At 34.5% G+C, this 15,042-nt stretch overlaps 1 protein-coding gene across 1 annotated transcript; it reads left to right on the plus strand.

Annotated features, from left to right (window-relative positions):
* Positions 1–5,552: 5,552 nt before the first annotated feature.
* Positions 5,553–12,761, plus strand: LOC140442110 (uncharacterized). The gene is made up of 5 exons (XM_072533187.1): positions 5,553–5,602; positions 6,958–7,246; positions 11,145–11,529; positions 11,593–12,234; positions 12,472–12,761. Exons 1-5 carry the CDS (start codon positions 5,553–5,555, stop codon positions 12,759–12,761), a joined length of 1,656 nt encoding a protein of 551 aa, XP_072389288.1.
* Positions 12,762–15,042: the final 2,281 nt, after the last annotated feature.

Below are 15,042 nucleotides of genomic sequence, written 5' to 3' on the forward strand. Positions count from 1 at the left end.
CCTATTGAGCCCCTTTATGTTGAAGCAGGTGAGCCTCCAATTTCTCTTAGAAGACATTTCTTGGCCGAAAAATTTTTACTGAAAATTAAACACCAGAACACTTTCCTTTATACCGAATTAACAAATTTAAACAATTATGATTTAACGAATAAATATTGGATTAAGAAAAATTCTCCAACCCTATGTGAAGCTCTTAGAGAAAGCACAGTTTGTACTGATGAAGCTATTAATTTAAAATCACACACAGATATAAATGATTTTGAAGCTCTTTTTTATAGCGTTAAATTTATTAAACCAAATTATGTTAACACTGGAAGAGCAAATAACAACATTATAACAAGCATCTTATCCAATTGGGATTACTACAGTACTATCTACACGGATGCCTCCAAATCAGAAGACGGTACAGGATGTGCCTTTTACATCCCCATGGAGAAGGTAGAAAAAATGTTCAAATTAAAAGCAAATATTTCCATATTTAGTGCGGAAGCAATTGCCATATATCAAGCCCTACTTTTTGTTTCTAACAGAGATTCCTCCGTTATTATTGTTTCAGATTCCATGTCAGTTCTCACAGCCATTAACCAGCCTTTTGTTCCAACCACATACTCCAATCCCTACATAATATTAATTAAAAAATTAGTTAAACACTTTAAGGAAAATAAAAAAAATGTGATATTTATATGGGCCAAAGCACACAGTGGAATTAAACATAATGAACATGTGGACCAACTAGCCAAATTAAGTATTTATTCAGTGGATACCACAGAATTTCTACCCAGTATTTCTGATTTGGTTGCTTCACGCAAGGCAGTTTTAAAATATAAATGGAGTGACCTATGGTCTGAGTTTTGTTTTACCAACCCAAATAGATACACTTCTTTACACACAACTGTCCCTGTTGCACATTGGCACAGAACTTATAATGTCCCTAGGCGTTATATAAGAACCATATCTAGGCTTAAATTTGGACAAAAAACTGTGTGGAATGTGGAGTAGAAGGTGACCTAGATCATGTAATTTTTGGTTGTGCCAAATATAATTTGGAATCCACCTTATTATATAATAATATAGTTCGTATTACCGGTAAATCTCCGTTTAACGTTTTATCTGCCCTAGCGACTCAAAATAGATTAATTTACGATTGCATAATCGATTTTTTGACCAAATTTAATATTTTTCTTTAGTTAAAAAAAAAAAAGGTTTTTACTTTTTACCTTTGTTTTCTCTCCTTTATATGTTTAATCCTATTTACCGTGGCCTAGTTCTCCTGTGTATGTTATATATTTTTATCTATTTTAGTCTATTCGATTGCAAATAACTCAAAAACTTTTGACTGTACTTAATGAGATTAAAAGATCATGTAACTGGCTGTATGGCAAACTGCCGAAGCCATATAAAAAAAAAGAAAAAAAAAAAAAAAAAAAGTGGGTCTACCGTAGAATGTTGCGCATACCATGTTGCCCATCGCACAAATACTTAATTTAATTCTAGTAGAACTTAACATAAAATCTAGACTTATCACAACTACCAACCAGAATATACTCAGATATTTTGGACATATAACTAGTAGAAGAGAAGGCATGGAGCGAATGATAGTTGAAGGTACGTAGCGGGTAAAGATCCAGAGTAAGATCTCCAGTACGACGGTTCGACCAAATAAAGGAAATGACTGGTTACTCATTCTCCGAAGCAAAACAACACGCACAGGAGAGAGATAACTGGACAAAAATAGTCAAACAAATTGAGGAGGATATCCAAAAGATTGAGGGGGATATCCATTGGCTGCGACCCTGTACGATATGGACGGCTTCATGTAGGGATTTTCCCATCAGACACTTCTTTGTTTTGTTTTCCCAATTTGTTCTCCCCATCGTGTTGGACTTAAGACTTAATGAAGATAATGGGACCTTTCGTATTGAAAGAGGCGTTCGGCAAGGAGACAACATGTCTCCTAAATTATTTACCACTTTGCTATAATACGCTTGTAAAACGATATATTAGAATGAAAAGGGCATCAATGTAGATGGAAAATTTTTAAATAACCTTAAATTTGCAGATGATATAATTCTTATTGCAGACAGCTTTGATCTGGCACAGATAATGCTCCAAGAACTCCATACTGCCACAAAAAGAGTTGGTCTTAAAATAAATTTTTCAAAACAACAATTTATGACAATTTTCCCACAAGCAAACAATCGAGATGAAAAGAAGAATAAACCTCGCTTGGGCTGCATTTGGAATGATGAAGGATATTTTTAGGTCTAAGATTCCAATGTGTCTGAAAAGAAAAGTATTTAATCAGTGTATTTTGCCAGTGATGACCTACGGCGCATAAACCCTAACACTCACAAGAACAACAGTGAGTAAACTACAAGTTGCAGAAAGGGCAATGGAGAGAATAATGTTAGGGATTTCTCTACGTGATAGAATACCCAATGCTACTATACGCAAAAGATCAGGAGTAGCAGACGTTATTGAAAGGATAACAGCACTAAAGTGAAACTGGGCAGGTCATGTAGCAAGATCACAATTTTGGAATGAAGACCCCGAATACAAGCTAACAGACATAGAGGTCGACACCCAACAGGATGGAAAGATGACATAAAAAGAGTGACTACAAATTGGATTCAGATGGCGCAAAATCGGACTAAGTGGAAAAGCATGCGAGTGGCGTATGTCCAGCAGTTGACGTAAGAGGCTAGTTGATGATGATGATGATCGTGTTGGAGATCTTCTTCTTGGCTTTCGGCCTTCTACCTTTCCTTCTAGTACCAACAGTTCCATGTTCCATACAACCCTTAAATAGTTTTAGCCTCCCTACATATGCCTGGCCACGCCTTGCAGTTCATTACAGCTCTTTCTAATGGTGCAGATACATTGAGTTCCTGGTAGTCCCTTTTGATGTTGTCAAACTGTCTTAATCGCGAATGACACAATGGACGCTTTCCAACTGTCGTCGATACAGCTATATTTCTGGCTGCTCTCTTATTACCACTTCTCAGGAGATAACTTATCTATGTAAGTCTTCGGAATCCGACTATACTTGTTATTAGGGGTTGTTTACAGAGGTTTCTAGTTTCGGCGTTTGAGAGAATCTTCCAATTACCTTGCTTCAGGATCTTGCTTTTTTGATCTTGATCTATTTTTTTTAAAGGGAAGAAAGCGTTTTAGTCCTTGTAGTGTTAGGCATCATTCTTGGAAACCGTATAATACTATTGGAATAATAATATTTTAGATTTTACAAATTTGACAGCAATTCTGATTTCAGATTTTTACTTAAATCTCCTGCATTTAAGCCCGCTTACTGCTCAGATATGCAGACGACACGGTAATACTTCTAAGACAAAACTTATTTTTGTCAGCAAAACAGAGTTACAACCAACGAACATCAGTGCGTATGGAATAGAGTTAGAAAGAGTCCACAATATTAACTATTTAAGCGCTAAAATTAATGACAACTGGGATATAAATAAAGAAATAAGAATACGCATTGAAAAAGCCAGAGGCGCCTTCTATAAATTAAAGAAAATTCTAATTAATAGAGATATTACGTTAAACCTTAAAATCAGATTAATACGCTGCTACATATTCTCCACATTGCTGTATGGTATGGAGAGCTGGACCTTTACAGAGACATTAATGAAAAAATTGGAGGCTTTTGAGATGTGGATTTATCGACGAATATTGCAGATAAGTTGGGTTGATCGAATAAGAAATGAAATAGTTTTATATCGAATGAAAAAAGCACAGAAACAACAAAAACGATAAAAATTCGAAAGTTACAATATTTCGGTCATGTAATGAGACATCCAGAGAGGTATAACCTTCGACACCTCATAATACAGGGTAAGATCGCCAAAAAGAGAGGCTCGGGCCGAAGAAGAACATCCTGGCTCCTGCATTGAGCCGCCGTAAACAAAGTTATTATTGCCAATATGATCGCCAACGTTCGATAATCGGACAGGGTACTGAAAGAAGCAGTTTGCCCGCTGCTATTTTTGCTAATATTTTACTTCAACCTTATTGTTGCTATTCAGTGTTGTGCCCAAATACTTGAAGTTTATTATACTTATAATTATTTCAATATCGTGCAAACAACTTCATCTAACTGCGGATAGTACGCATGAAATAAGCAAAGATAATCACTCGTTTTAAGTTGAATGAAGAATGACATGAAACCTCGTTCCCAGTTATAGTTCCGGCACTCAGAATCGCCCATACCCGTGCTTCCAAAACACAACTGCTTCCACTCTCAACTTAACAATTCACTTTTGGTCCTGACCTGCCAAGAAGACATAGCTATGCTTTGTGCCCTCCAATTATGGAAAACTGGCAGGACCCTGGTCTACCTGGCCTTTCGGCATATGACCGTTAGCGCCTCCACTGCCCTTACGAGTCCGACACCAAAATGAAGGTGGCCTGTTGCATACGCATCGCGGGGCTCCACCTCCCCCGTAGTACCTGTGTTGCGATTACCTCATTCATCCGTTATCCCCTCCCATGGACATACAGGTGACGCAGGCAGAGGAATTTCCACCTTGCATGTAGACAGGTCGCCGCCGAGGATCTCTCCTCTAGCACTCTTAAATCTCCAGGCGGGTACGTGCCGAGACACCGGCGCCCCTATTGCTGGTGTAAGGCCAAAAGAGGTGTGTACGGGCCCAGCTCGTTCAACCTCGCCTGGTTCTCTTGGAATGAGAGTAGAGTAGTCCCACGAGAGTCTCGTCTCGGATACTAGGAGTATAGACCGGTGGTCTTCGTAATCCGGTAGCATTCCGCTTTACTCTACGTGGTAAAGTACTTATTCTTTTTTACACCAATTACATTGTTTGCTGTTTCATGACAAGTATGGGTTACTTGTATAATTATTAGTTACATTAATTGTTGCGAAATCGCATAGTTGAGCTGAACTATTTAATATTTTGTCATTTTATAGAACATTTTATAATCCACAAGAAAAATGAAATTTCTGTAGTTGGCAGTATATCATCACTCACAAAAGTTTATTTAAAATCCTTTATAAAAGGTATACAATTTGAAATCGCTTTCGGGTTACATGACAGAAAGGTTTCGGACTAAAAAGTCATCATCGGTGTTTTGTTACTCGGTGCACTCGGTGTATTCAGATCGGTGCACACTTCAGAAATAACACTTTCGCTTTCGGAATCAGGGTGGTATTCACTGCCACTGTCCTGAAATGGCTCTTCTTCATTAAGGTACAAATCTTCCTCATCCATAGCGTTGAAAATGTGTCTAATGTCACGTTCGTCTAAGCCACAATAACTGGAATCTGGTTGCTTACGCTTTTGGCCACGTAGTGGCCTTTCAGAGGGACCGGCACGCTCTTCCGCCGACATTTCGAGTAAGACTAACACCAGCAAAAAACGCAATCATGATGCAGACAATCTGCTGCCGGTCGTCGTACATTTTCGGCATCGCCGAAATGTTCCGCCGTCCGGCTATCCGGTCAACCTAACGTTCACTTAAAATTACGGCGATCGTCTGAGATGAAAAAAAAGTTTCTGAAGGTGTCGCATCGATAAGGCAGTATGCCAATGGACACGATTAAACAATGTCGGATATATACGTCAGCCGGCCGGTGAGTACAATCTTTAACTGACGGATAAATCCGTCGGTCGTACTGAAATGGTTAAAGGATTTTTTCAATTTAGTTTAGAAATTACTTGCTTCATATTTTTATTACTAGAGCAATTTACTTTTGTAATTCATATCCTGTACATTAAAGTAAACCATTGGTTGTCATAAATCCAAAACAGTCATAAATTCGTGAAATAGACCATTTAGAAACGTACAAAAATATTTAAAATTACACATAAGAATTCGTCGGAATTTTTTATCAAGCAGTGTATATAAAAAAAAACAAGTTAATCGCACTAATAATGAAAAAATACAGATATCGAGTGTATATCTGCCATCTGAAATGGAATACACAAATTACTAAAAACAACTCGAGGTAATTTTTTGCTTTACTATAAATTTTTACATAATTTTTTACCATTAGTATTTTTATGTTACGAGTAAATTAATAACTAATGAACTAATATTAATCTGGAACTATCCTCATTCTGATTAATGCATGAAGCACATTTTTAAATTATTGATTAGCGAAATTAATTATTCATATATTTTTTTCTAAAACCCTGGAGACAGATTACTATTATAATAATTGATATACAGTATGATGCAAAAGTATGGAATAAATTCATTATTTCAGAAACAGACCACTTTTAAAAAAAATCTTAAAACACGTCAATTTTAATTTTTTAATGACCATCAACTGATATATACGTGTTGGACATTACGTCATCAGTGCCGGCGTAATGACGTAATCGACGATTTTTATAAATACAAACCGAGGCCACCCGACAGCTCATTTGAAAGGTCTCCTTATCGTCTTTGCAACGATGTAATCATTTGAATATTTATTTCTACAGGGTTCATCAAAATTATGAACTTTGTTAAGTAACATGGAATTACAATAAATATTCATTCACTGAACTAAAATACACTAAGGAACGCCACTGGGAATAAAACAAAATAGTGTTTTTTGCTGGTTCCGAAAAAAAAATACATTGACAACAAAAAATGCTACATTATAATCTGAAATTAATTATTGTAGTAAATATTCCAAGTTATTCTTCAAAAAAATTTAAATCCATATTGTCATTGACTCGTCTTTATTTGTCGATGATCTGTGAATCTATCAAATAATAGACGTCAAATTTTTACTCTTCGAGTTTTTTGCCGACATTAATAACAGCATTTACAAAAATGAAACTAACAGAAACAGGACGAATCTAGATTTTGATCATGATTGGTTATGGAGATAGAGTGACGACTCAAGCGGAAGTTCGTAATTTATTTAATGCTAAATACCCTTATCGCAAACCAATTATTCAATTAACAGTAAGTAAGATTTAAAAAAAAAATTAGAGAAACGGGCCATGTTAAAGATCTTCCCAGTAGTGGTAGAACATCAATATCCGAAGCCAAGAAACTGGTCGCACTAGATAATAATGTCCACCAATCAACTGTTGTAAGAGTGTCAAAAAAGGATAAGTGGCATCCGTACAAAGTACATCTAGCCCAGGAGCTATTAGAAGATGACTTTGGTAGAAGAATTAAATTCTGCGAAACCGTTATGGGAAAATGTGACGGAGATCAGGGATTCAGACAAAAAGTAGTTTTTTCTGATGAAGAGTCTTTTATGCTGAACGGTCACGTAAATCGCCAGACATATTGATACTAGGCAAGTGAAAATCCACATTAGATGGAAGAGTATAGGACACAATATCCCAAAAAGGTGAATGTTTGGGCCAGCATTATAAACGATCAAATTGTAGGGCCATATATTTTTTTTGAGTAAAACTTAACTACTTCTCGTTATCTAGAGTTTCTACAGGATTATCTGTTGCTATATCTGAATTAGCTATTTCCAAATATAAATGATTCGTGGTACCCACATAATGGGGTTACCACGTTTTCCCAGGTAGATAGATAGGTAGAAGGGGGCCCATCGAATGGCCACCAAGGTCTCCGGATTTGACTCCATTAGACTTTTGTCTGGGGAAATTTAAAGGGCAGAGTGTATCAAAATCGGCCGAATAATGTAGAAGAGTTGAAGGAGCGCATCAGAACGGAAATTGCATAAATAGCACCTTGTCATCTAAACCGCTAGGAAAGAATTTATTGCTCACCTTTCACATTGAGTTATTGCTTAAAGTCGTCAATTTAAACATTTGTTGTAATTTAATTGTATTTAAGTAAACATTTGTTATAAGTTAATATAATATTGTTCTGAAGCTATTTTCTTGTGGCATTTTAAATTTTGTCCAAAACCAAACCTAACAATGAACAAGAAAGAACAAAGAATTGCATTTATAAAATACCTTGTGAATGCGATCAGTTTTATTTAGGTGAAACATCAAGGCCATTAAATGTTAGAATAAGTGAACATCAATCCTATATTAAAAATAGAGAATTTGATAGATCTCAAATATGTAAACATGCATGGGATAATGAACATAGGGTTCAATGGAATGATTCAAATATAGTCCTAAAAGAAACTGATGGTAAAAAGAGAAAAATCAAAGAAGCGGCTCTAATTATGCTAAATGAGACCAATTGCGTCGCGAATTCCTCGGCAGAATGTAGTAGGATCTGGTTACCCATATTGAAAGAGGAAGCTATTAAAAGGAAAATACCAGTATTGGTAAGTCAGTAACATATAGAGAATACATCATTTATATTTTTTAAATAACAAACATATAAAATCGGAATTTGGTATTTATTGAAGGTAAACTAAATGCAAGATCAAATACTTACCATGTCGGGATAGTATTATGAGGTTTTTTCCTGGTTTTTCCCTCATAATTTACTATGGAATCACTAACGGGAGAATTTTACTGTCATCATGGCATGTATTTGTCTTTTTAAAGACGAATTACATGTTATGATTTTTTCTGACGGATATTCTCACGTTAAAGTTGATTTCATGTAATCGAATGAACTATCTTATAAGTAAAGTCGTCCCAGGAACGCAACTCAACAATATTGGCAATATCATTTTAAAGTCTTCTACTTTAAAATGTATAATGTATGTCTGAATTGTCAATATAGATGAGTCAGATAAAATTAAATTATTAGAAGAATTTTTCACTAAGTAACAAAAACAAAATTTGTTTAATTTACTAATGTTTGTATTTTGAGAACGATTTCCGAAGTAGAAATTGAAACGTCAATAAATGTATTTTAACCTTTAATTGTGGCTTATTCCCATTTAAATATTAATTAAGTTAATATAAGTATTAATAAACCAACAGTTTTGGTTAACCCTGTAGAAATAAATATGCAAATGATTATATCGTTGCAAAGGCGATAAGGAGATCTTTCAAATGAGCTGTCCTGTGACCTCGATTTGTATTTAAAAAATCGTCGATTACGTCATTACGCCGACACTGATGACGTAATGTCCAATACATATATAGCAGTTGATGGCCATTCAAAAATTAAAACTAACTTTTCTTAAGATTTTTTTTTAAGTCGTCTGTTTCTGAAATAATGAATTTATTCCATACATTTGCATCATACTGTATATTTTTTATTTCATACAAGAAAATGATCCTGCACAGTAAGCACGTTCCAAATATTTTAAAAATTATTGTTCTAAAGCTATTTTCTTGTGGCATTTTAAATTAATTACTATTTAAATGGGAATAAGCCACAATTAGAGGTTAAAATACATTTATTGACGTTTCAATTTCCACTTCGGAAATCGTTCTCAAAATACAAAATACAAAATACAAAAAAACATATTCACTAATGTTTGTATTTTGAGAACGATTTCCGAAGTGGAAATTGAAACGTCAATAAATGTATTTTAACCTCTAATTGTGGCTTATTCCCATTTAAATAGTAATTAATTTTAAAAATTATTTCTGAAGCTTTTTCTGAAGTTTTTATTTTGTATATGTTTTATTTAATTATAATATACAATGTGGAAACCACTTATGGAATAAAATTGTTTGTGTACTTATTATAGAAAATAATAAAAAACTCTGGGACACGTTAACTTTTAAATTTAAATGTTAACTAAAACTTGCTAGAACTTCTAACAACATCTGATAAATCTTGGAAGCTACTGTGATTTACTTCGTCTTCTTCTCTGTGAGTAATCAAACGTGGTGCAAAGGCAGCTTCAGGTATAGCGTCTGGTTTAAAAGGATAAATACCGGTAAATGCAAAACCGGAGATAATGTTTGATGGTGTCATTGCTTTTAGCTAAATTAGTGTAAAAAATTTCTCCAAACCTCATTTTGGTAATCGCCTTGCCAGGGTTTGTTGTTAAAAACTGTAGAACTTCTTGGTTCCAAAATGTCTTAAGCTTTTAACCACTGATTTGTTCATAGGTTGCAACTCGTGTAACGTGTTGTTCTTTTTCTTCTTCAGCCTTCAGTAATCCAACTTTGGACATAGGCCTCCCCCAAAGTAATCCAGTGTCTTCTATTTTGCGCTACTTGCTTCCAGTTGTGTCCTCCGATCTTCTTAATATCATCAGCCCATCTCATTTGTGGTCTTCCTCTGCTTTTCTTTCCTAACCATGGCCTCCACTGTTGTATTTCGTGGTTCCATCTCTTATCCTTCAGTCGGGCATTGTGTCCTGCGAAGCTCCATTTTAATTTGGCAGCATGTTCTCCTGCGTCTTTTACTTTCGTTTTGCTTCTAATCCATTTGTTTGTTATTTGTCTACAAGTCTCACCCCGAGCATTGATCTTTCCATCGCTCTTTGTGCTTTTACTATTTTATCCATAATGGACTTGGTGAGTGTCCACGCCTTTGAACCATACATGAGTATAGGGAGGATACATTGATCGTAAATTCTGGTTTTCAAATACTGTTCTATTTTAGTGCTTTTCAAGATCCAACTCAGTTTTCCAAATCCTGCCCACGCTAACCTTATTCTTCTGGTAATTTCGGCAGTTTGATTTTCTTTGTTAATTTTCATTATCTGTCCCAGGTAGATGTAGGGTAAATGCACCAGTTGTTGGCCATGTGCTAGTTATTGGCCTACTAATATGTTTTGATTAGAATTAGGAAAATGTTGGTATTTTGTTAATTCTAACTACTTTTTTTAAGTTTCGCAACAGGTCTCCTAGAGTATGACATATCTAGTTTTAAGGTAACTATTAAATTTTAGTCAGTATTCGATGTTGAATGAGACACTGTTCTGTGCCGCTAGTTTGCAACCGAAATTTTGTTATTTACCTATAGAAACTTATGTTGGTCGGTAAGTACTATATACTGCAATTTACTTTCTACTTTATATTTTATGTTTTTGTGAGAATATAGTGTATGTCCTGTTCCAAACTGCATAACGAATATAACGTTATTTATACAAATAACGTAAATTTTAAGGTGGCCAACTACTAATGCATGAAATTATCAATGTATCAGTTATTGGCCTAGATGGCCAATAACTGAAACATTAGATTTTGTAAGAATCTAGTGATTGACATATGTTAATAACTAGTGTTTTATATGTGGCCAATAACTAATTATTATAAATTGTTTTAGAAAATATGCCAAAACGATCTAAAACTGAAAACAATTATAAAAAAAAGTATTCCGAAGACGATGTTAAAAAAGCGTTAGAGTTAATTATAAATGGTATGAGTGAGCGAGAAGCCTCAAGAATTTTTAATATTCCCAGAGCCACTATAAGTTACCGGAAAAGTGAAAAATTTCATTACAAGATAACCCATGGACCAGATCCATTTCTTTCGAAGGATGAAGAGGAACAACTGAAACTCTGGATTTTTCATTGTCAAAATAGAGGATTTCCTGTTCGTGTTGACGACATTAAGGACTCCGTTAAATCATTTTTAGAGAGTAACCCTAGAGTTAATCCATTTGTTGAAAATAGACCAGGAAGAACATGGCTATCAGCATTTCTAAAGCGCAACCCCAACATTTCGCTAAGGACTTCAGAGGGAGTGACATCAGCAAGTTCAAACATTAACCTAAGGGATATTACCAAATGGTTTGACAACATAAAATCTTGACTTTCAGACGTTCTTCAAGACCCAACAAGAATCTTCAATGGTGACGAGACATGTTTTTATCTATGTCCCAAAAATAAAAAGGTTTTGGCTATGAAGGGTTCCAGAAACGTCTATGAAATTGAACATAACCCAAAGGTTAACTTAACAGTTATGTTCACATTTTCTGCAATAGGCAATATTTTACCTCCTATGATAATTTATTCCCAAAAAAAATTGCCAAATGATATACTAAGTGCTGTGCCGAATTCGTGGGGTATTGGTTTAACTGAAAATGGTTGGATGGACAACAAAAACTTTTATGAATATATTGGAAATATATTTAACCGTTATTTAGATCGAAATAATATTACACGTCCGGTGATACTTTTTGTTGATGGGCATAAAACCCATTTAACTGTACAGACAAGTCAACTTTGTACAGATTTAAAAATTATTTTAGTAGCTTTATATCCTAATGCCACGAGATTATTGCAACCAGCGGATGTGGCTGCATTTAAGCCTCTAAAAACTTTTTGGAACAAAGCTGTGCTTCAGTTTAGGAAAGACAACCCCCAAAAAGTGTTAACGAAAGTACAATTTGCCCCTGTTTTAAAATCTGCCATAGATAGGTTAAATCCAGATGTTATCAGAAGTGGGTTTAGGGCATGCGGTATATTTCCTTGGAATTCTTCTGCTGTTGACTATTTAAAATATCTTGGGAAATAATTTGAAACTGAAGATAATCTTAATGAGCACAATGATTTACCAACACTTATTGATCCAAATACAACAATTTCTTATAAACAATTTTGGGAAATAGTTGGCAATGACAAAATTAAAGAGCTATGTCGAAATAATTGTAAAACTCAATCTGATGATTACCAAATATTGAAATAAATCTTTTCAGCATTTACAGAAAAATCATCGGTAGAAATTTCTCCAAACGACGAACAAGAAAATATTTTAGACGAAGAAGTAAACTTTTTAGACACAAGTGAAGTATTTTTCGATATAAATGATATACCTGTAATAATAGATGATACTGAAATTGTAAACATTCCTGAAATCGAGAACGAAACCTTGATGGTACCTGAGAATGAAATTTTCAACATGCAAAGAATACAAGAATATACAAATCAAGCTGAATCAAGTTTGACGAAAACGGTTAAAGAAGGTCAAAAACCCAAAAACTCCTAGAAATCCCTAAACATTTCTGAAAATATATCTGTAAATGCTACAAATAAATCTATTGCGACTTACTTAATATGGCCAGATACTCCAGCACGAAAAGGAAAGAAGGAAACTCAAAAGCTTCCATTTGTTCTAACTTCATCAGATAGAAGAAAAATAGAAAAAGAAAAAATGGAAAAAAAAATAGAAGAGGAGCGTAAAAAGGAACAGAGGAAACTTGAAAGAAAAGAAAAAAAGAGTATTAAGGAAAATAAAAAAAAAATAAAAAAAAAAGCTCGAATAATAAAAATCCCAAAAAATTAGCTAAAACTTTTAAGTCTGAAGAGAAAAGTAGACAATCCATAGAAATGACCCCAACAAAATTAAAAAAAGGTGTAAAAGTTCACATTCCTATTGAAAAATATCAAAAAAAGATATAAAAATCATTGAAAGTGTTTTCTCCTCTAAACCAGGAAAGTAGAAGTAACAATATTGAGGTTTTTGAGCCACCACTACCTGAATTTGTCAAAGTTCCTATACCAGAAACTCATTCTCACACAAAATCATCAAGCTCTGTAAATAACCACGATAATATTGATATTTTCAGGCATTCACCTACACCAGAAGTGAATTTGAGATTATCTCCGCAAATATTTCTCGCCCACACTAAATCTCCAAGCCCTGAGAAAAAAATTGTACCCAAACGGAAATTATTTGATGATAATACAGATCAGTCCTCAACAAAAATTACAATTCTATCTGATAATTTATTATCAAATATTCCTTCACACTTTGAAAATCGAAACTTGGTATCAAACGTTCTTCCGCGTTTTAAAAATAAAAACTTGGTATCAAACATTCCATCACATTTTAAAAACCAAAAAGTTACTAAAGGTGCGTGTTATCTATATGTACTAAATATTACAGAGTGTAAAGAAGGCATTCGATGCCAAATGTGTCTTAGAACATATCATGTAACTTGCATAACAAGATTCTATGGCGAGACAGATCAATTATATGTTTGCGAATCTTACCAAAATAAAAAATAAAAGTTTACTTTGACCTGTTTACTTTACTTTACTTTGATGTGTTTTTTTTTTGTGTCCACACTCATCACAAAATCCTTGCTTACCCAAACACCTACCTATCTATCTATTTTAACTTACGAATTATTTGGTAAAATATCTCTTTAAAAAATGATGGCCAATCACTAACATATATGGTGTCAATAACTGGAACAGGGTGGCCAATAACTGGTTCATTTGCACGTTTACAAAAGAACACATATAAAATATTTTCACACATGAAATATTAACGTAATAAAATTTTGCAATATGTAGAAATAATAATAAAATTCCATTGTGTTAAAAATAGTTACAATAGGCCACAGTGACAAAACATTTCATAGATATATCGACGTGCTCTCCTTAAGAGGCCAATAACTGGTGCTCTTACCCTATTCGCTTACTGTTTCTAAATTTATGTCGTTCAATGTTATTTCTGGAATGTTCGGTGTATTTGTCATTATTTTTGTTTTTCCCAAGTTCATGTTAAGACCTAATTTTTCCGAAGCTTGAAATAGTTGCGTCATCACGTAGTTCTTCGAAACTTGTAGCGAATATTACAATGTCATTAGCGTATCTTAAATGACTCAGTTTTCTTCCATTAACATTTACTCCCTTATCTGCCCAGTTAATATCTTTAAACACGTCTTCAAGTCCAAGTGTGAATAGCTTTGGTGAGATAACATCTCCCTAGCGAACTCCTCTGTTAATTGGTATAGCTTTGGTTTTCGCATCAATTTGTATTTTCATTGTAGCTTTCTTGTAAATATTGTGTATGAGCATTCTGTATCGGGAGTCTATCCTGCACTTGTTCATAGCTCTCTCTATTGCCCAAAGTTATATGGGCAATAGAGAGAGCTATGAACAACTGTAGGATAGACTCGTGTATCACGTAACGTGTTGTTAGAAAGACAAAATAAAGTTATGTCCATGCGGTTTTCTGCCCCAACTACAAAAATATCTAGGTTACTTTAAACTCCATCAAATATTAGTATACTAGTAGGGTAGGACCAGGGTTTCTGAATGAAAAGAAATTATCAAGCCACAAAACAAATGATTCGCATGTCGTACGACCTTTATTTGTGACAATAGCTTTTGAGCCAGGAGGCAAGTGATCAGACCATTTAGGTTTAAATTAAATAGCATAAAAAGCGGTACAGGTTGACCAAGCGCATTTCCACAACCTACAATTGACATGTTTTCTCCGTGTTCGGGTGCGGTTAAATGTACCCGTTTTGCTCCCC

Source organism: Diabrotica undecimpunctata, chromosome 5 (genome assembly GCF_040954645.1).
Source record: "Diabrotica undecimpunctata isolate CICGRU chromosome 5, icDiaUnde3, whole genome shotgun sequence".
NCBI lineage: Eukaryota > Metazoa > Arthropoda > Insecta > Coleoptera > Chrysomelidae > Diabrotica > Diabrotica undecimpunctata.

Bases quoted from the DNA above. Each gene is read 5' to 3' on its own strand.
- LOC140442110 (XM_072533187.1), top strand. From the start codon at position 5,553: ATGCCAATGGACACGATTAAACAATGTCGGATATATACGTCAGCCGGC. The intron at 11,530-11,592 runs GTTCAAACATTA...CTTGACTTTCAG, and splicing joins AGAGGGAGTGACATCAGCAA to ACGTTCTTCAAGACCCAACA. The intron at 12,235-12,471 runs GTATATTTCCTT...AAATCTTTTCAG, and splicing joins AAGTGGGTTTAGGGCATGCG to CATTTACAGAAAAATCATCG.